We start from the raw sequence: 21157 nt of genomic DNA on the forward strand, positions 1-21157 counted from the left end.
TTTTCAGGTTGTGCATGGTTACATTTTGAACCTTATTGTCACAGCTTGTTGAAGCTAAAGTCTTACTGATATTAGATGTGCAATAGGGATATTCAGCTGCAATAGTCAGTACTAAAATAAACTTAAGTAATTAACTTTAAAAGGTCTGGAGTAACATAGTATTTAAATATAGTATATTAAGGCTAAATGATGCAAATAACTTGGTGTCTCTCCAAGGCTTTCATAATTTGATCTTAAACAACATCCTATTGGTTAAAAATTCTGCAGGTAACAGTCTTAGCAAACAAATGAGATCCACTTGCACTCCACAGAAATATATTTTAAAGAAGGGGGGAAAGAGAAGCATTTTTCTTAAAATCATTGCAATATGCATATGCACAGCATTTACGTTCTGAAGAGTTTTGAACTCACTGTAGGTAATTTCTATACCAAACGGGATGTATAGTTTCTTACACAGGCTTAAAGATACTTTTGCAATGAAGTAAGAGTTGGAGGAGGTAAGGGGGAGGGATGATAGGGAGTGAGAGTCTGAACTGGAACATTACTAATTCTCGCAATGGTAGCTCAGTGAAAAAAAGAATTCTGCAGAACAAACCTTCCTCCATCCAGTCAATTTTTGGAAAGAATTATATCCATTTGGAACTGAGATTTTACTTGAAAACTCCCTGGAAACAGGATACTGCTTGCAAGCTCTTTCAGCCCTTTTGAGACCTGGAATGAGATTCATCTCACTCAGCTTTAGACATCTGCATTGTAGCTGTCTGCATCTGAACCCTATGTCCCTTTGTCACTGGAAATACATATTTGTAATGTGCAATTCATCTAGCCTATTATGGACATCTACTGTAGGGTGAAATGAATAGCATGTGTGAAGTGCCCATTTTCCTCTGTTGAGTCTAAAAGGCACCTATAAAGACTATTTCAGATGCAGATTCTAAAATCTGTGAGCAGAATCTCCTCCATAGTCTTTTTTTTTTAATTATTATTATTATTATATTTGAAAGACTGTGAAACGGTTGCTACAATTTCATGTATTTAGACACAAGAAAATTATAAGTGGAACAGTGTAGTACACTCTTGGCAGACAACATGCCACTGGAAATAATTTATGACAGCAGTGTTTGTCTTCATCGAGCAACTTGCATAAATATCAACCATTGTACCATAAAGTAGTCTGTAGAGCAGTGTGAGGCCAGGGATGGATGCATCTGATCAACAGTGAAAGCCTCCTCCACATCTAATAACTTGGACACTCTCCACCCCCTTTGCAGTCAATGGAGAGAAACATGAGCACAGTTGGTCTTATCATAAGATCAATGGCAAAAGCCCCAAGTGTTCCACCTTCCACGTGTCTGCTTTTCTCCATTCACTAGCAAAGGTGCCCAGGTTGGCTCTTTAAAGACACTTCAAGAGTTGCTTTAGGCAGAAATGGTACTTCCATCAGCAGTGGGGAACTGCTTCTGTGCATGCAGTTGCAAGAGGAAGCCTGAATGAGAAAAATAACCAAGAGGGCCAACCTGATGCTGAAAGCAGCTGTTAAAAACGCTGGTAGGAGAGGAACAGTTATTTTGTGTTGCTGTTTGGGAACCTAGAAACCCATGGTACTTTCCTGGCTGTGCTTCTGCTCACTGTGCAACTTAAAACAGGATAACTATGGATTTTATGTCTTCCAGTTGCTTCCTCTGGGAAATAGGGGTAATAGTATCTTCTGGTGCCTCTTTGTCACCACTTCATTTACCTAGGTAAACTTAGGTGAATTCTGAAATCTTCCAGTTCAATTTTGCAGTTATTGGAAATTTGGGGATTAAATTTTGAATGGCAACCCTTTCTTTAAGATAGCTTGGTCCTGGATCAACTCGACATAACTTGTTTGGGAGAAAATCCAAGCAATGAATTTATCAGTGAATCATTGGAGATATGAACTTCATTTTGTTTTGCAGTATGAACAACATATATCAGAAGGTAAGTTGCAGGGTTGCATGTATGTGACTTCCCCTTTCTTCTCATTTTTTTTTTCATTCTGCTGTTGTCTGCAGTGCGTTCTGGCTCAAGTTTGGGAATTGGAGACAAAAGCGAGGAGCAGACCACTATTGGTGTAAGCATTCCTCTTTTTGGAATTGCAGAGTGAGCTTGTGTAACTCCACCATTAGCCACCTGCCTTCCTGGAAATCATAACTCACGTGCATGTTAAGAACATGTAAGGGGGGCACTTGATGACTACTGCTACGAAGCTAACAAGTGGGAAGGGATTTCTAAATACCCTGAATTGCTGTTGCAACAGCTTTGTATGGTTATTGTATAAAAGAAGCCAAAATGCCTAACATAACTATTTAATGCATCACTTTCATGGAAGCAGTGAAAATCCATCTGAAGGCAAAAATATCAGTAGGGTAAGTACCTCATGGGGTGAGAAAGGGTCCTAATTGGTGAAAACCATCATGACACAGAACATGAGGTGCTGCAGTCCCATTGCAGGGCTTGGAAGAAAAACTGAAGAAATATTGACCTCACAATTTTGGATTGGACCTGTGTCTCTCTCTGAAGTTGCTTCCCCTCTATTTTTTGCAATTTCAAGCTTGTGTATGTGCTTTTGGGTGCTTTTGCTGCCTACGCTGTGCTTCTGCAATTTGTTTGCAAAATGCCTTGTAGGCTGAAGCTACGGTGGTGGAAATTATTAATGACAAAAATGAGTATAGTGCCTTATTAGTACCGGAACTCAAGTCTTATCTTCTTCTTACCCCCAGCTAAAAATCTTGAGATGACTTATATCATGTTGGTTTTGTTGTGTTAAAAAAAATAATAATAGTATAGATTCAGCCTATAAGAGAACTCCTTCTTTGTAAGGGACTATTTATCTCATCATTGTGGTTCCAGATTCGTTGCATTCTGACATTCTTGTCCATTCACATCCATTCCCTGTACAGGGGCTTGAAGAACAGTATGTTAGACTGCTTGCTGAAGCGGTCTGTTACAATGTTTTCTCATAATAGGAGAGCATGAAATCATCCAACTGTCTGCTGGAAAATGTGCTAATTATTTTCTGAGTGGGTAAAAGGTCACAGCCAATGGGACAATGGAAAGACAAGCAAGCTACATACAACCGTGCATTGGAATTAAGCTGAAGGAGGGAAAGTAATATTAGAAATAAGTCCATAAAGATAATTTTAAAGCTTTTTTGAAGGCTTCGCCATTGCTGTCAAGTGCTAAATTCAAGAATTATTCAGCTCATGGAAACAGAGATTCAGTAGCAGTAAAGAACAGTAACACTTTATTTTCAAAATCATAAAGGAAACTTTGATCATTATGCAGGAAATACACCAGACTTAAAAAAGTCACGTCACTTACCTCTAAGGTAGAATAAAACAGAGAGAGAGGGGAAACTAACTCTCCAACTTCTTAATTACTATTATGCCAAGACTTTTAGAGAGTTTGAATCCCAAACGTATTCTAGGAAAGGAAAACATTTTCTTTCATTGAACAGCCCTTAGGAGGTGGGTGGCTTTTTCTACCCCATCCTACCCCTCCGTGTTTTTTTTCTTTCCTTTTTTTTTCTTCCTTGTATGTACGTGTAAAAACACAAAATCATTTGTAAGAAGTTCACTTAATTCCTCACTCTCAGCTCACATTTGTTACAAATTTTGTTTGGCTTCCAGTTTGCCAGAAGGGAAGGGAAGAGTGTGCTCCAGCCAGGGAATGCTGCTGTCCACTGAAAAATGTGTTTGGATGGTGGAACTCTTTTTCATGGATGGATTGTGGCTTTTGGCAACGGAGGTGGCAGGAAGCAGTTGCCATAACTACTATACCATTAAAAAAAAAAAAAAAGCCTTTAAGTAAAGATACTTTTTTGAAATTATGCTTTTATTAACAATCCTGGTAGAATCAATCAGTTCAATACGATGGGTGACAGAAAGCTAAATGTGGTCTCCTGGGTGTATGCTAAGGATATGCTTCTAGGACTGTATTCAGGCATTGGCTTGTAAGGTACATAGGGGAGGAAAATATGTAGACAGCCAGAGCACTGAATATAATCTGCCTTGTGTGGGATTTCAGGGCTTGGCTAGAATCACACTGTGGTGTTAAATAGCAGACTGAAATATATATATATATATATATACACATACATGTTTTTCATAAACTTTAAGGATGGGATTTACAAATTCACTGAAATGATTTAAAGGCATGAGCTAGTCTTAAATCAAGACCAAGGACTCTGCCTTAAGCGTAGACATAATTTATCAATATTCAAGTGGCAGATACTACTTAGATAAAAAGCACAGATACATTTGGTTAACACTGAGTATTACTGTAGTAGGCCCAGGGATTTTCTACAGGGGTGGTTTATACTGGGTCAATCCCAGCAAAAAGTTTTTCATCCTCAAAATTACACCACACATTATTGTCACTGGCAAATTGCTTTGGCACTTTTTTTTTTTTGCTGTTGGAATCAGAAAATATTTCACACTGCTGAAATAACCTCTGCTCATTGCCATATGATTACCAATTTAGTTTTTGTGGTCCACTAGCTACTTTCCTGCAGTGCTTTGTGAGATGTGTCCCAAATGACCAGGCTCATTTACTCATGGCACCTTTACTGAACCAGTCAGGTGAATTGGACTCATACTCCTGCTTGAACTCCGGTTCCCAGGCAAGTTTTATCCTTTAATTCTCGCAGGCGTCTTGGGTCAGCACCTATGAGGCTGTCCTTCAGTGAGCCTTTGCTACTCATTGTAATGATGCTCCTTCAGCCAGGACCCCTACTCAGGTCCAGCGGAGAGGAGGAGTGTGCCCCCTCTCCCTTTCTGTTCAGCCAGTGGCTTTCTTTTGAGACATGAAGAGCCCTGGGGTGGTAGTTAGTCAAGATCACATCTAAAGCCCTTGTCTATGAGGTGTTTCCTATAGTATATCCTGCTGACAAAAATACATGTATCAAAGAAGCTTTCTAGTCTGTCTACTAACAGTTTGCTTTAAAAGAAAGTGTTATATTAGGAAGTGCGTCAGGAATGAGTTATTCACTCCCCCCCCTTTGTGAATTGTAATGTATATTGCAGTTACAATTGCTTCAGTCCAAGAGTAGGAGCCTCCTGGCATATCTAATTCAGTAAATCAACTATGACTTTATTTAAGTTGTTAAAAAGGCTTAAACCTCTAAACCCATCTGGGCTGTAATTATTATTATTATTTTTTTTTTTTTTAGTAACAATATCCACATTCTGAGCTATGCAATCTTCATCTCATTGAAGATCTAATTTCTAATTGAAATCTTGAAATCTGTAGGTATTTTAGAATCTTTTTTTTTTTTTTTTTTTTTTTTGCTTACCTTCATCTGGTAAATTTAATCTTATATGAAATAATCCTAAACTGAACTCCCTTATTAGTTGTTTCTTGTCCTTCAATGTATCAAATTGAAAGGAAAAGCATTTTCCTCTATATACTCTCTTATTTTAGGTGTTTTACTTTGTATTTTACATTTTCCCCCTAATAAATTGATTTCTACAATATCAAATTCAACTCCCTAAGATTTTCAGAGTTTTTGGACACTGCCTGGCTATGGCTTACATCCAGATTCAAGATAGAGGAGATACTGTTCATAGATACTGCTCCTTGGACCTTTCCCCCCCTTTTTTCCTTTGTAGTTGGAAATGAAAAATAACTGCATTTTTTTTTCTCTCTCTCTCTTTTGCCAATATCCCTCTTTTCTAATCTGCTGGGTCTTTATCATTCTCTTACATACTTTTGGAAATCTGGCTAGGTCTGAAGACAAACCAGGTGATGATTTAAATAAGCATTATGAATGCAGCCAAAGCAAAAAGCTCTTGGGGTAGAACGTGCAGGCTCTGGGGAGCACGAGCCTCAGACTGGAGTTTCACTGGAAAGGCCTTCTGCAGGCTGAGGCAGGCAGAAACCTTTTGGAGGCAAAGTTGTTCTGCAGTAACCTCACAGGTTGCCTTGGGTTCTGGCTCTGACTCTGCCTTGCCTTCAGAAACTATTTTGGGAAAAATAATAGCCAGAAATACATAATGAACTCATTCCAAAATAATAATTATTTTGATGGAGAAAGAAATAAAACATCCTTTGGTTCCTTCTCCTCTCCTCCAAAGGAGAAGTTCTTCATAAATAATAATTCACTTCACTACCTCCTTTTAACCTGATTAAGGGCTAGCATTTCGATGATGATTTCCTGCATACATTAAGAGGCTGAGCTTTGCACAGAGAAGTCCTGCCATTCATTTCCTTTCTCCCTTTGAAGAACATTACAGCTTGCCTGTATGGCCAAGAGTCTGATTGTGTATTTTGGCATTTGAATGCCAGACTGGTTGGTAATTTCCCCTTAAATCCTTTCATAACTCAAATTCCTATCAAAGGAGCCCATCTCTCCACAGCCACTGGGTCATCATGCAGAGACTGTCACCACTATCTGTGGTGGCCCCTCTGCCACCTGGTTTGCCCCCGAGTAGCCTGTCTCTTCACGTGCTTTTGTTTGGAAGTTCTCAGCAGCATGTAGTTAAATGAAATATTAGTCAAAAAGCCTCTGGATGGCTGTTAGATCTCAGCATGCCACATAAATATTAGCGTGAAAATATTCCTCCCAGCCCACACAGTATGCCTGTAACGCTGTTTTTTCTGGACAAAAACATTGGTAAGTACAGCGAAGCCTGCAGTAAGGACCACTTCCAGTGGGCAGGGCCCCATCTTAAATAGACCACTTTAAAGTGCTCAGAAAGTTTCCAGTATAATTTCGTTACCCTTTAGTTACAGACCACCTTTACTAGGTAGTATAGCAGCCTGTTTGCCAACTCGTTGGGTCGCTGCCATGTCAGCAATTGGTGAGGTGGCCGGCCGCCAGGCTTCAACTATTTCAAGATGTTAGTTACCTGAGACTGCTGGGGATGGTACCGGAGTGATGTTCCCTTCTCAGATGCATTTCTGGTCCACCAGCAGATCTTTCTCTGTGGTACCTTCACTGCTTTGTGGCTGCGTGCAGCGGGTTTCCAGCAGGCCTCTGCGGGATTGCCTGCTGAGGGTAATTTGCACATTCTTTGCAAATCTTTGTGTGTCTGACCCAGGCGTGTGTGCCCCTCAGTAGTTATCCACACGGCTAGAGCAGGGTTTACATCTGCAAACCTCATCAGGGCATAATGGCCCTCTATTATTAAATAAGCAAAATTATCAGTCACCATGAGAAGATCCAGCTTCCATTAACAGAGGGTCCAGGCAGAGCACCTGCTGCCAGGGCACTCGCTTCATGCTCTACTAAATTTCTGTGGAAAACAGGGAAGTTTCAACTCCAAGTGTTTAATAAGCACACACGGTTGTCTCAGTTATTTCAACATCAGTTCTGCAAGTGAGCAGCTCTGGGCAGGCAAGCTTGAAAGGAGCCCCAGTGCCTCCAGAGCGAAAAATGTAAAAACCATCTTGACTGCACTCTCTCTCTCAAAAAAAACCCACACCACGCCACAAACGGGTAAGCAGGAGAAAAACAGTAACTAACAGAGCTGCAGCTATAAAAAGAACGTATTTATAATGCACACCTGTGTGAAGCACTCAGTTGTGCTGGAGATAGGCATGTCCTTGCACATATGCAGGATCTGCAGGTTCAGCTGGCTTCACCTGCTAGGACAGCCTGACAGTGCTGGGCTCACACCTCCCCACTGCTGTGCTTCTGGCAGCTGCAAGGGCAGGGAGCCTGGGTCCTTTGGCACCCACCTGGCTCCATTTGAGGGCTGTTTGGAAGCATTGGTACTAATGTGAGTCTGGGCAGCAGAACTTGGACTGCAGCAGTCAGAGGGTTTGCTTTTAGTTGTGTAGACATGGGCTCTTTAGGTAGAGTCTTACTGGGAGAGAGGAATGGGAAGAACAGGAGCAGTAAAGAGACAATGAACCAAACTGCAACACCTAGAGTAGTGAGACTGTGGTGGTAATAGCCACCATGGCCAGTTTAATAAGTAAATCCTTAGATTGCACGATTGCTACAACAAAGCTTTATCAAGCAGCTGCTTAAGATTTTCTTAAAATCTTAAGATTTTTAAGTGTGTGCATTTTCCTTTAAGCATACTTTTCCCAGAATAATCAAGGGAAAGCATGGAAAATAATAATTTCTTTCCATGGATTTTGCTATAATATTTTTCCCCTACATTTTTGCTTCAACCCTATTGCTGGTTCAGCGTAGAATGCTGAGTGGTGTAAGCAAGATGAATTCATTACTTCGGACTTTGCAGAGCATAGCATAAGAAGAGTGAGGTAACAGTGTAGGCAATGTGGAAAGACTTGAGCATTTTCTTGTTTGATTATTTCATATATTTTGGTTTCCAAAATATTTTTTAAAGGATCAGTTTGGCTGGAAGACTAAAATTGAATCAAATGCATCTTGCATCCCAAACTAAAAATGAGACTTGGGTCTAAAAGTTCTGAGTCTTGGGAATAAGTCTCCCCCATCATATGTAATTACGTGTGGTTTCTGAAGAGGTGAAATGTCACATTATGAAGGGATGGAAAATACATTAAGAGAGGATGAGTTCATCTTCCTGATACAGAACAGTCCCTGCACGGTAATGGAATTATGACAGCCTTGGACGTTTGAGAAAGTCTATACTGATGTCTCTGCTGTATTTGATTTGTATATGAATGGATTTCCATTCCCACTAATGGCTTTCTCTGAGCTACTGCAAACTCTAAAATGGGAAATAAAAACATAATTTTGGGAAGATAGCACCTGCCATAATCACTTGGTGACACTGCAGCTTGTTTTGCAGACAAAAATATGAAGGAGGTACTGAAGTATCACTGAGGTGTTAACACTTCTGGAGTCCTGTAATAGACAAAAAATACTTAAAAGTAGCGGACGAAGTTATGGAATAGTTTGTACAACTGCTGTTTCTACTTGCAGGTGGGCAGGGGGAGATGAGGAACGGGTGGAGGCTTTGCCCTGACCCGGGATCCTGACTGAAGAAAGATGCAGGGAAGGAAGAAAACCTGTTTAGTCAGCTATTACTGAAGAGACTGTGGAGCAGGTGAATCACCTCCCTCAGCCCTTTAGGCAGGATAAACAATAAGAATGCACTCTTGCACAGGTTTTTCACTGCATCCTTTACTGATGTTGAACATAGTATTCTTTCTGATGCGCAGTGACCAGTCTTAAAAACATCTAGTGTAAGTGTGTAAACAAGATTTTCTGAAACATTTATATACATACATAGTATATACAAATATATAATATTGTGTGTGTATATATATGTATATCTGGACATGTACTGTACCAAGCACTAGCGGGACAGTTCTCATGTAATGTGGCTCAAGCAAACTTGTACATAGTGTAACAGATTATTATAGATTTTTTTCTGAAGACCTCAGGCCTGTCTCTATAGGTACTGGCCACTCTGTAAAGCTTCACTGCCATTGTATGAACAACCTAGGAAGAAAAGCTGTTCTTTGGCATGAATAAATGGTTTCTGTAAATAAGAATCAACATAATTTAGAATTTGTAAAACAATATAAACAAACAAACAACAACAACAACAAAAAAGCAAAGTCCAAAATTCAAAAAAAAAGTCAGCAAACAATAGATTAGACATGCACATGGATGGGGTGAGACAGTTTCTGAGTTGGGTTTGCTTACACTTTTGGAAAGAGCACATCATTTTAGGGAACAAGAAAAACTCCAATTTAGTGTTATGGAATTAGAAAGGATAAGCAAGAAATCAGCATGGAAATTAAATTATAATGCATAATATAATAGTACAGTTCTATTGGAAAAGTGAGTCAGTACTAAAGTGCTTTAAGAGCCATGCTTCAACTGGAGTGTGTATGTGATTCTTTCTTACCAGCCCAATCGCCTTAGTTGCTGCTTTTTTCTTTCCTTCGATACATGCTTTATTACCATTTTTGCACACAGTGTATGTTTCCATTACCTGTTCTGGCTGTTTTTTACTACTCTAGTTAGGTTTACATTGATAATTATGAATCTCACTCTGACTATCTTAATCCACTGTCTAATTCTGTTGGATGATGCTTTTGGACAGGTCTCACAGATCTCATGGGAACTTTCTAGGGGCTCAAGAGATCACCAGTGTATACCATCTCTGCTGGACTTTGTCTAAAGCTCTGGAAAGGTACTGCATGCTGTTTTCTGCACTCTTCTGTTACACTTCATGACTCAAAAGAACACTTTCACAGAACTCCGCAAGTGCAATATTTTCATATAGAATATATATGCCTTAATTTAGTGATCAGCTCAGTCTCTCTTAGCTTACCTGATTTTAGTGGGTCACAAATGGCAAACAATAGCCCACAAATATACCATATGGAACAAGTACCTGGACCTATAATACAGTTTATATTTATTACTTTTACTGAAATCACAGAATCAAATGTTTTAAGATTACAACTGGTAAATTATACATATGTAATAGTTTACAAAACAAAATATTGGCCTTCAATGTGTCATAGTACAGTGTAGACTTTGTACAATTCAGTTCAAATGAATTTATATTTTGCATAACATATTAATTATGGTGTAAACTGGCTGACATAGTAGTGCTCTAAAAATGTTAATTCTCTTTGATTAGACACAAATTAGAATGAAAAAAAGTTTTGTGACACATCTTAGTTTTCAAAGGGTACCGGTATTTCAGTCAAGTTATCTATAATGCACAAAGTGACACTTTCCAGAATATGTTGACACCAATAGAGTGTACAAAGAGGCACATGAAATAAACTAAGAAAAAATAAAGGTTGTGCTTTCCTGTTAGTCTTCCCTAGAATACCTTTCTAATTTTATCTGATGTTAGGCAATGACCTCACAATAGAAATTAAGTATATCTATTGCTATACAGGGGTACGCACTGTCTCCAATTTACTTGAATACAGTGTATTATTTCCCGTATCTGATGAGATTTTAGCAATGCATATAAGCTTGACTGTCAAGGAGTAAGTTTCATATGACAAAACTATTAGAAAACTTCACAGTTCATATGATAAATTGTGTAAACCAGTTCCTATAAAGTACAAGAGAAACTGTTTTCACTTAAAGTGGTATATGTCTGAAGCAGCTCCTGCAAAGCCAAATGATGTAAAAAAATTACTCTGAATTTAGTTGCACTGGTGTTAGTTATACCTACGTATTTTGCCCTGTGAATGGGACTAATGGAGACCCAAATACTTGTTCATGTGTATACGTATGTGAACATGTTTATACATACACAAGTATATGCAAGCACACATACAAAAATATACATTTCCATTTAGCTATAGCTAAGTTCTATGTGTCCACCTATGCGTTTCAACACAGACTATGCAAGATTCTAGCTGACATATGTGGAAATGTTTTTAGTGTCCTTACAGCTACTGTGAACCTCTGCAGACAGCTTTCAGGGCAAACAACATTGTGAGTTTTGGTTTTGATCTGTAACTCTGTACTGTGCAGAGTGGCTGGACACTATCAAGATGTTTGGTACAGGGTATCTGGAGAGAAGTTTTTCAGACATTTATCTAGAAGATTAACAAGGTGTTTGGGGCTTTTCAGTGTTTGTATGTTGTCACTGAAAACTGGCAGAGCTACTCCAGAGCTACATATTGTGATGCCAGCTGAGTATCTGATAAGTTGTCTCAGGTTAAGAGTCATTACCACTACACATGATAAACATTTGCACTAGCAATGTTTTTTGAAACAAGAATGTTGAACTACCTTTACTATACAAGCTAGCATTCAGTGTACCCAGAGTAAAACAAAAAACAAAAGAACAAAAAAGCCGTCTTGAAAATGTTACCAATTATAAGTATGAATGCAATGATGTACTCTCACAACTCTATAAAAACTAATCAGTTAATTAAAAAAAGGAACAAAGGCCTCAAAATCAGCAACTTTTTTTTTTCTTATTTTTTTTTCCCTGAAAATTGCAGCCCATGCTCGGAGAATCTAATTTTGGCTCTTGCTGTAGGCTCCATCTTCCTCAGTGACAAAGAACAGCACAGCATTCATGAACATGAGAAAAAACAGTCACCTAAACGTTTTGCTGAAAACCCACCGTTATTAATGTTTCATCCTTACGAATCCTATTTAAAGCCTGCCCTAAAGATTATCAAAGTCGAGGCTTACTGTCATTTCCTGGCATTTTGGAGTGGGTCTTAAGGGAGGCCATTACCCACTGGTTCTCGTAATTTTATCTAAAGCCTTGTGGCTGGCTCAGGGTCTTGGGTAGTGCCTTGACGGCAGCAAACAGTGGGCACAGAGGCTGAGCTGGAATTTAACTTGTGTGAATCTGGGCACTGATGAGAAAGATACTTTTTGGTCATTTGAAATAGATTATTTGCTGTCTGTAGTACTGTCCTTACAGTGAAGTGGTTACAGAAATAATTTGTATTGTTAAATAAATTGATTTTATGGGTTTATCTATATTGCATTTTTTACCTCACAATGAGTCCAGTGCAAGTTTCCTTGAGTTCAGCAGAATTTGGACTGGATGAAAAGTGGAAGTAAGCAGATACCATTATTTTCAAGGAAATACTTGGAATGCATGCTTGGCTGGATTTTAGTGTCTAACTTTGCCTGACGTGGTGTGAAGAGCTGGAGTACAATGAAGCAAAACATTGCAAAGCCTCCCAAATTGTGCTTTTAACTTTTTATAGCTACAGATAAATACGTATGCAAGTATATAAATAGTGAAAAGACTGAAAAGGTAGCATTTTTAATGGTTCAGTCTTCATAAACCAAATCATACATAATTTCAGCTATATTTTCAGAGCGGCACACAAAAGAATTTCTCTGCAGAGTTTTCCCTTAAATAGAAGAAGCTGCATGAGAGAATACTCGCTTGCCACCCTGAAAACTCAGAGAAACCTCATTCACATATGGAGGACTCCAATTCACTACAAGCCTGAGCTTGCTCCCACTGGTAAAAATGGTAAGACTCCTACCACCTTCAGTGGTAAATTACCGAGGTGCGTAACAAGAATTGCACGCACTTTTATGGAGTCTGTTGTCTGATCGCTTTAGGAGCCTGTATCTTTTTTTTTTTTTTTTTTTTTTTTTTTTGGTGATCCACAGACCTCTATGACTTGCTAGTTGAGAGATTTTAGAGCTGAAGTGTAACAAAGCTCCTTTGAGCGTTTGAGCATGAGGTGTCACAAACTTAGAAATCTACAACTTGTCTAAGAAAGGTAGTAGCAGAAAAAAGAATATACATCTATACAGTGTGCACACATGTATACACATATACTCCTGTTTCATGAAGAAGGCTTTCTAAATAAAAACAAACAAAAAATAACCAGTGCCATACATTATGTAAACTCACAAGGTGTACTTTCAACAGAAATTTGAAGCATAAATTAGAGAGAGCAAGAAAGAGAGAGACAGAGACGATAGTAAACATTTTAAATATAGAATTTGCACAATTGGTATTTTTGTTAAATAAGAATAAATAAATTCATTACATCCATTCACATACCAGTTGTAAAAACAATAAATTATTTTATTTTTTTCAGTGCTGTGTTGCTTTTTTTTTTCTTTTTTTTTTTTTAAACAATTGTGATTAATCCACAAGATTATTCCCTCTCTCCCTTGTGATAAAACTGTTTCCACAGGAGGGCAGCTAAATTGAATTTCAGGTATACAGACAAACCATAGATGATAGGCTTTTTCCTAATGAGGCTGTCATATTTGAAAAGCAGATGCTCTAAACAACACAGATTCTAAGGGGACCAACTCCACCTAAGGCATTGTGGAGATGTGTCCCCAAAAGCCTGCAGTGAGTTCAACACTGACTATTGTTTATTTCCATGCACAGAGTAATACTCTGGGCTTCTTAGACAGTGTCTCTATCTAGTGGAAGCATTTTATGAATCTTGTTTGGCATGACGTTGTAGTAATATAAGCAATGACGTAACAGTGTGACCAACAAAGAATTTAGTTTGGAACACAAGTTGAAATGACAAAGTCACATACCTTGCATCAATTTTTCATTCATCAGTTACATGAAATAGCTATGACTGAAAAAAGCAAGGTTGGGAATTGGAGTCTGATTACAAAGATCAGCTAAAAGGCAAGTGTTAAATAGAGCAGGCTGGTCTAGTTCATCTTGCATTTTTAGGATTGTTTCCTTTGTCTGTCCCCTTTGCCCTCTCACCATATAAAGGAAACTTCTTTTGCACATATATTTGCTTTCTTTAGTTCCCATATTTATTTAATTTTTATAAATAATCTTTCTATGAAAAAGATAGTCTTGATCTAAGAAAGCTTTAAATTTATACCAGCTTATGGTATTATTCTTCTGGAATCTGAGTAGTATCCAAAAGCTTTACTCATTTCATTCACTATATAATAAATTATTACTATGATGCAAACACAAATACTTGTACATTCTCTCTCTATTCTGATAAAACACAGGAAAAATAAATGCCACTTAATAAAGCAGCTGTATGCCAAGACAAAATATTAAGTCTATGCACATTAAATCTCCTTATTTTTCCTCTCCTGATGGTTTCTACTTATTATGAACTTTCGTGAGAGGTTCTGGAACACGTGTTTATATATATAAGTATAAAAATCAGATTACTTTAAATGAAAATAAGACATTTCAAACATGGTAATAGGTAGAGGAGGCAAAAATCTTAACTTTCCAGAAGTTTGCAAATATTCAGATCCTTGATCTAAGTTATTAGGATGACATCAGTTATTAACAGGGGAATTTTCCTCAAGACCCATGTTTTTTTATAGGACTACTTCCTTCTATTAGGTCACACCATTCCTGAAAGCTGACGATGACTAGTAACATTCCTTTGTAATTCAGTTTTAGGGAGGATGAGGCCTTAACCCTATTCCTGTTTACTTGTAATAGAGTACAAAAACAGATATTTCTCCAGGTTCATACTGGTAGATGTAGCAACTCTATGCTGTTTTAAATCATCACATGCTTTCTAGAATTCACACAAACACGCCACAGTTGCAAAAACATGTTTATGTCCGCCTGGAGTGAGATCTGACCTTCTCGCTACACAAACCAACATGTTTTTTTACTGATTTCATGACTGGGATTTTTCCTAGAAGAGTCTAGGGAAGTTCAGTGCTCAAGTACCACTGACTCACAGCTGTGTCCGAAAATGCTCCTACAGTTTCACATTCTCCTGAGTGGATGAATTGAAAAATAAAAGACAGATGGGCTTCTATTTTCATTAGCAGATCATGACCATTTCTTTTGGTACCTGTTATTCTAGAGCTTTATTCAAAACCTGATGATAAAAAGGAAGCAATTCTAACAGGGTTGGTGTCAAGCCTCCACCTGTTAACCTGCATATGTTGAAATACCCTTCCTCGGTCACACAACTTCCACCAGACAATAATGGGATTCAGAAGCTGCTGCCAAAGAAAATTATTACTAGCTACTGCCTGTACTGTGGAAACAGTCTTATTGATATTGGGTAAGTCCTCCACATCCTGATGTGGTTTGACTTTCTAATGACCCCTCTTCCTCCCAAATGTGGTAGATATACAAAATATGAATAACTTCTACAGCTTAAAAAAAAATAAAAACAAAAAAAAATCAACAAACAAAAAGACAAATAGTTACAAACTTTTGCTGGTAAGATGAATACCAGAGTTAGACATGATGGACAAAACAGTGATAAAATATTAACTGCTTGCTGTGTTTTTTGACCTTTATAGCCTCTTCAAAAGATGTAGGTACATTACACATTGTTAGATTCAAGGTGGAAGCCATAGAGAAAATAACAGAGAAAGCAGTTGTATACAGCCTCAGAATATCTGAGTTAGAAGACACTTGTTTACCTTACCTGTAATTTTTGGTTCTCTAACTAGTTTCTACAAAATACAGTATGCCTTTGTTTTATGGAAAGAAGGAACTAGCAGCTATTGTTCATCGACAAGAAGGACCCTGTGCTGTGACACAGCTGGAGCTAATGGAAGGTTTACCAAGTCAAAGGTACACACATTCTTTCTAGCAGCCAAAACCTCCTGCTATCTGACATACACATAGTAAGGAGCTGCTGATGGTGCTGGTATTTGAGCAATGTACTTGTGGGGATCCCTGGTCTGTGAACTGCTGCAATGCTCCTTTTGAGAATTTCTTGGTGGAAACACAGTATTTGTCAGAATTATGATCTGCTGTCAGGAAATTCCTGGAACAAAAATGCATTTCCTTTTGTCAAAACCAAAAGGTATTACTTTTTAAAACCAGCAGCAAGCTCTTCATTTTCCAGTAAAACATCTGCAGCCATTTCTGAAGACTCGACCAAGTCCACAGGGCTGCAGATATACTTTGGTCAATCACTTTGCTTATATAGTTTGTCTTTTGATTTTTTTTTTTAATAGAACCAAGTGATATAAAGTGACATACCAAATCAAATATATTTACAAAACAGTATAAAATAAGCTACTGTGGTATCATGGGTACATGTGACATTTTCTAAGGACATACTGTATTAGAGGTAGGTGAAAAAGGGGGAGATGATTCTGTAACCTTCAAATATCCCAGGATCCTCCATTCACTAGTTTTTCTTCTTTTTTATTATTTTATTTTATATTTTTGCAGACGCAGAGGGCTTATAACAACTTTAATGCTTAGGTTTTTGGCATATTAAGATCACCCTACTATTTTTTAAAGCAGTGCACATCTTCATTTGGTCCAAATAGGCAGATTCTGCCCATAATTTGAGACTATATGTAAGTACATTGAAGCCTTTGCTTCTCTCTGTCTGGGCAGACCTAATACCAGTATGTCAACAATGGCTTCATCAAACCTCTTTTAAAGAAGATCACAACCACAGGTTAACACTTTTTCAACAAGCACTGTTTAAATGCTGATGGTCTCTGAGAGAGAAGACATCCTTTAGCTAGTTTTCCATGCCCGTCTTTGCACTGGACAGTCCTGGTGTGCCATCCTGTGTCACATGTTCGAGAACAAGAAAGCCACGGCCCCGTAACCCACCGGGGTTGCATGAGCTGTGGAGTTACTTTGCTGTTGCTGCCACTGCTGGTGACAGAGTTAGTCATTTGCCCTTGCTTCTTTGGCACGAAGAAACTATAACGGACATCCACGGGTTGAGTTGGGTCAGTCGCAAGTATCTGCACAATAAGAACCTCTTTTGTCGCAGAGTGTCCCATCGCATGCAAGAAATCATCTTTGTGACTCCAGCCACTATAGTTCATGACAGTCCCATTGATGTCAATGATTGTTTCTGAAGTGGAGATCATATATTTTCCATTGACAAGATACTCACCGTTTTTCTTTTTCAGGGCCAGGTAGGCAGTAAACCTGCTCTGGTCCTTTGCCTTGAATTGCCGAACTTTGATGTGAGTTGCCCCTTCTGGGATTTTCACTATATCTGTGTAGCCCTTACTGAATGAGGGGGAAAAAAAGAAAAAAGAAAGTATTCAGTAGCTGATGTGAAGTAAACCTTAAGTCTAATGAAGTCACTGGTACGATGCATCTTTACTTGAATCCGTCTGGCTAGCGGCACATCTAAGATTAGTTTAACCAGGTTTCGTTATTTGTCTTGTGTACTGTTCTTAATGTTCTTGAAGAAATTTCTACTGCACTTACTTCAAATTGCTTAATCTTTAGCATTAGTAATAATTTTACATGAGTCAGATACAAAAGGAATGAAGAATAACAGATAGCTTATATATTTCAACAAAGGGTGGGAGATATAAAATACGATGCACATTCTGCCTGCCAACGAAAGATAATGAGATATGCATTGGTTACAGCTGTTTCTTGCTGTCTTTGCTATAATGATGATTAAGGGAAGCATGAGCAGAGTAACAGCTGGATAGAGGTACCTTGGGAACATTTAATAATAATCTTGATCACTGAGAAAAAATTTGTTTACTTTGAAATTCATAAAGCTGAAGATTAATTGTTAAGTGTCTAACACAAGGTACACTCAAATGTTTAATTTGTACCACAAAGTTCTCTTAGTTTCTACTTATGAAATGTTTTAATGCTGACTTAGAAGAAGATATTTAACTTTTCTACCAAAAGTGACAAGCATTCAAAACCTGCAAGTGTGCTAAAACTTTTACTATCTCAAGTATATTATTTGTTTTAACTATACGGATAAACAGAGAAAAGTCTGAACACCGCACAAAGCTGTAAGCTACCAGCTGGACTTTGGAAACATTTATTTTCATTTCTAATTTTGTGATAAAACTATTCTGCAAGTACCTCATATCTAAAAAGGTTAGTGCTGAAACATCTAGAGGAAAGGGAATGAGAAAATAAAATGTATAAAAGTGAACGGGGTCCCTTGGAATTGTTTAAAGAATAGACTACAACCTTTGCAAATTTTTGGTTGCAAAAGTAAAAGACTGCAGAGACTGCAGATTCAACACTAGTGCTATTCCCATGCTATTTCAAGCAGTTACAGGACAACTACTAAAAGTCTCTTGATTTAGCACCTCTATAAACATGAAGGAATATGGTGCAAAAAACAGGCTGGGTGACTGCTCCACAGCACTGCACAAATATTTTTACTTAACAGTTGCCAAAAGAGCTCTGTTAAAACATGTTATTAAAGTTACAAAATCATTTGTTCAATAATTAAAAGAAATGCTAGAGAATGCAACATTTTCTTCAATATTTCATGTGCAAAAAGAAGCACGTGCATCTTTAATTCTCCTATTTCCCAACTTCTGACTATTTAACTTTACAGCCTTTTAAAATAAGTTCTTACGAAAGAGTTTTCTAGAAGATTGTGTTTTGATTGCTTTAAGGGAAAAAAGTACATAACATAACAAATGTTGTTATGGCAATTGTCTACAATGGAAAATACTAGTTTCCTCTTATACATTTAATAATTTCCCTGTACATTTAAAATACAGGTTGCTACAGTTTGGTTTATAGTGGATAGCAAAGAGGGAGCTGCTATTTTTCAGTGGAGAAAGATAATTTTACTAGAGCCACTGCCCTTTCATATACAAAAACAATTTGCACACAATTAAGATTTCACTATTTTAATGAAGTTTTTGTTTTTTCTTTTTTTGAAGTCAATTACTTGCATAAAGGAGTCATCTCAAACAATATTCCCAGTAAAAAATAAATTCTTGACACCCCAAATTCAATCAAAATCAAGTTAGAACCATTCAATTATTTATTACTTTCTATACGGAACAGCTCTTTAAATGCACTGAGGTTGAATTAATATTTTATTCTCTGACTGGTCTCATTTCAGTTAAAGTCATGATTTTTGGAATAAGATGGTACCTTCATAGGAATAATTACAGTAGAATCTCACTGATTCCAAGTATATCTACACTACAAATCTGGCTTCACTAAAATTCATGGAGTCCCTTTAGCATCTTTGCTGGAGCCTGGTATGCACCACAAGGATCATTGCTAAAGCACATGAAGTATATCTTGCACTGTCTTCTTCATTTAGACATCTCAGACATTTCAATATTTACAGATTAGAACAGATCTGGTTTATATAAGTACTATATTAGATGGAAAGTCATTCTTTTTGGAAGAGGTGTTTTGTCATCCCTAGGTGAGTAATCATTGGTTTACTGAGAAGAAGATTGGTTATGTTTATTTTTAGAAAAAAAAACACTCTTAAAGATATTTTTGACTGCTATTAATCAGTATATTGAAATGTATAGAAATAAAAGGTCATTTCAGGAGTCAGATTTCAACTTCTAGTAGCGTTCCATATGCTATGTAAGAATTTGGAAGATACTAAGCAAAATAAAGTTTCTGTAAATTTTAAAAGCTGTAACACTAATTCTGTTGCAAGATGCTGAGTATAAATGTTCAGCTAAAAGTTTCTAAGAGTAGGTCACTACAGTGGTCCTCTAAAACCTTGGCATCTATACAAATGATAGTAAAAAAATCCTCATCCTTTTATGAACCTTAAGTATGGAAGGGGGAGGGAAACAAGAATTCAGACAGAAGGCAGACTTATTTGACATTGGTAATCTGTAAAAAGCTTGCTGCTGCTCTCAATATGGTTAGGAAAAACCATGGGGATGTTGCTTTTGTTTTGTTCATATTAAGATGTATTGTAGTTAAAAGCTGAATTCTGACAGAAAAATGTCTTACAGATAACTGCTATAAATATTTTAACTTAAAAAAAGTACATCTGGAGATCAATATGATCCTAGTGAACACTAAGGGATGTAGAAAATGCCACTTCTGACATCTCATCTAGTCGTCTAAGCTCCATGTATACTGAGTGGTGTGAAAAGGTATTTTTAGGGTGTAATCCCTCTCAGCTGCCAAGGATGACTTTTACAGCTGTGCTCTAATGCTATCTGCTGCTTCTCTCCACTAACAAGGAGTCTGCCGCTTAATCAGGTGGGACATCCTTAGTGTTGTTCAAAGTTAGATGAGATCAAACACATTCCCATAGGAACTTCCTAATGCAGCATCACCTGGGAAATGCAGAGTTTCAGATACACACAGATTATTCTGACCTCAACAACTGTCTGATGCATCTCTCTCTTCCCTTCTCTCTCTCCTCTACAAACCACAAGCCATCTGCCACAGCAAAACTGGCAAATAACATAAGATTCTATGCCTTAGTCTACGCAGACTTCCTATTACTGGGTGCTCACCTGTATCACTGGTACTTTATGTCAGAAATGAACTGGGCACAGTGTTTTGACAGGTGATTATTTGTAAGTTTCAGGGTATTGTTAAGAGGCCAGCTGTAAACATCTGAAAAGTGCAATAAAGCACAGGCAATGCACATTTTTGTTTAATCTTCATATGAAAGTAAACTGAATTCAGAGGAAGGAAGGAAGGAAGGAAGGGAGGGAGGGAGGAAGGGAGGGAGGGAGGCACAGACAAGTAGAGATACTATTTGCACAGCAAGTATTTTTGAAATATTTACTAATACTCAAGATCAATACCTCTTTTTGGTAAAGGTTCCCATGACCTTTGTGCAGCTGGAATTGTCTCCTCCACACACCCCGCACTTATCATACTGGAGCTTTGAACCGATGATGCCATCACAACCAGTTCGGATGCATTTTCCCCGGACGCAGACCGAATTACTGTACGGTCGACATTCAGTACCATCAGTTACCTAGGTAATCAAATGCCTGTTAGTTAAAAATTACCACAGGAGAAAAAAATTGTGAATCTCAAAAATAAATTTTGTGAATCTGACTGGGAAAAAAGTTACTTATTTACGTGACCCATATAGAACA

The 21157-nt window shown here is 37.8% G+C and overlaps 1 protein-coding gene across 1 annotated transcript in view; it reads right to left on the reverse strand.

Annotated features, from left to right (window-relative positions):
* Positions 1-13044: 13044 nt before the first annotated feature.
* ADAMTS5 (ADAM metallopeptidase with thrombospondin type 1 motif 5) overlaps positions 13045-21157 on the reverse strand; it is a 44478-nt gene continuing 36365 nt past the window's right edge. The window contains exons 7-8 of the mRNA XM_035545966.2: positions 20858-21033; positions 13045-17345 (exon numbers count right to left, since the gene is read on the reverse strand). Of these exons, the coding sequence (XP_035401859.1) occupies positions 16775-17345; positions 20858-21033 (747 nt within the window). The 3' untranslated portion in view covers positions 13045-16774. The remainder of the gene's footprint in view (positions 17346-20857; positions 21034-21157) is intronic.

The sequence above is a fragment of the Cygnus atratus genome, chromosome 1, assembly GCF_013377495.2.
Source record: "Cygnus atratus isolate AKBS03 ecotype Queensland, Australia chromosome 1, CAtr_DNAZoo_HiC_assembly, whole genome shotgun sequence".
NCBI lineage: Eukaryota > Metazoa > Chordata > Aves > Anseriformes > Anatidae > Cygnus > Cygnus atratus.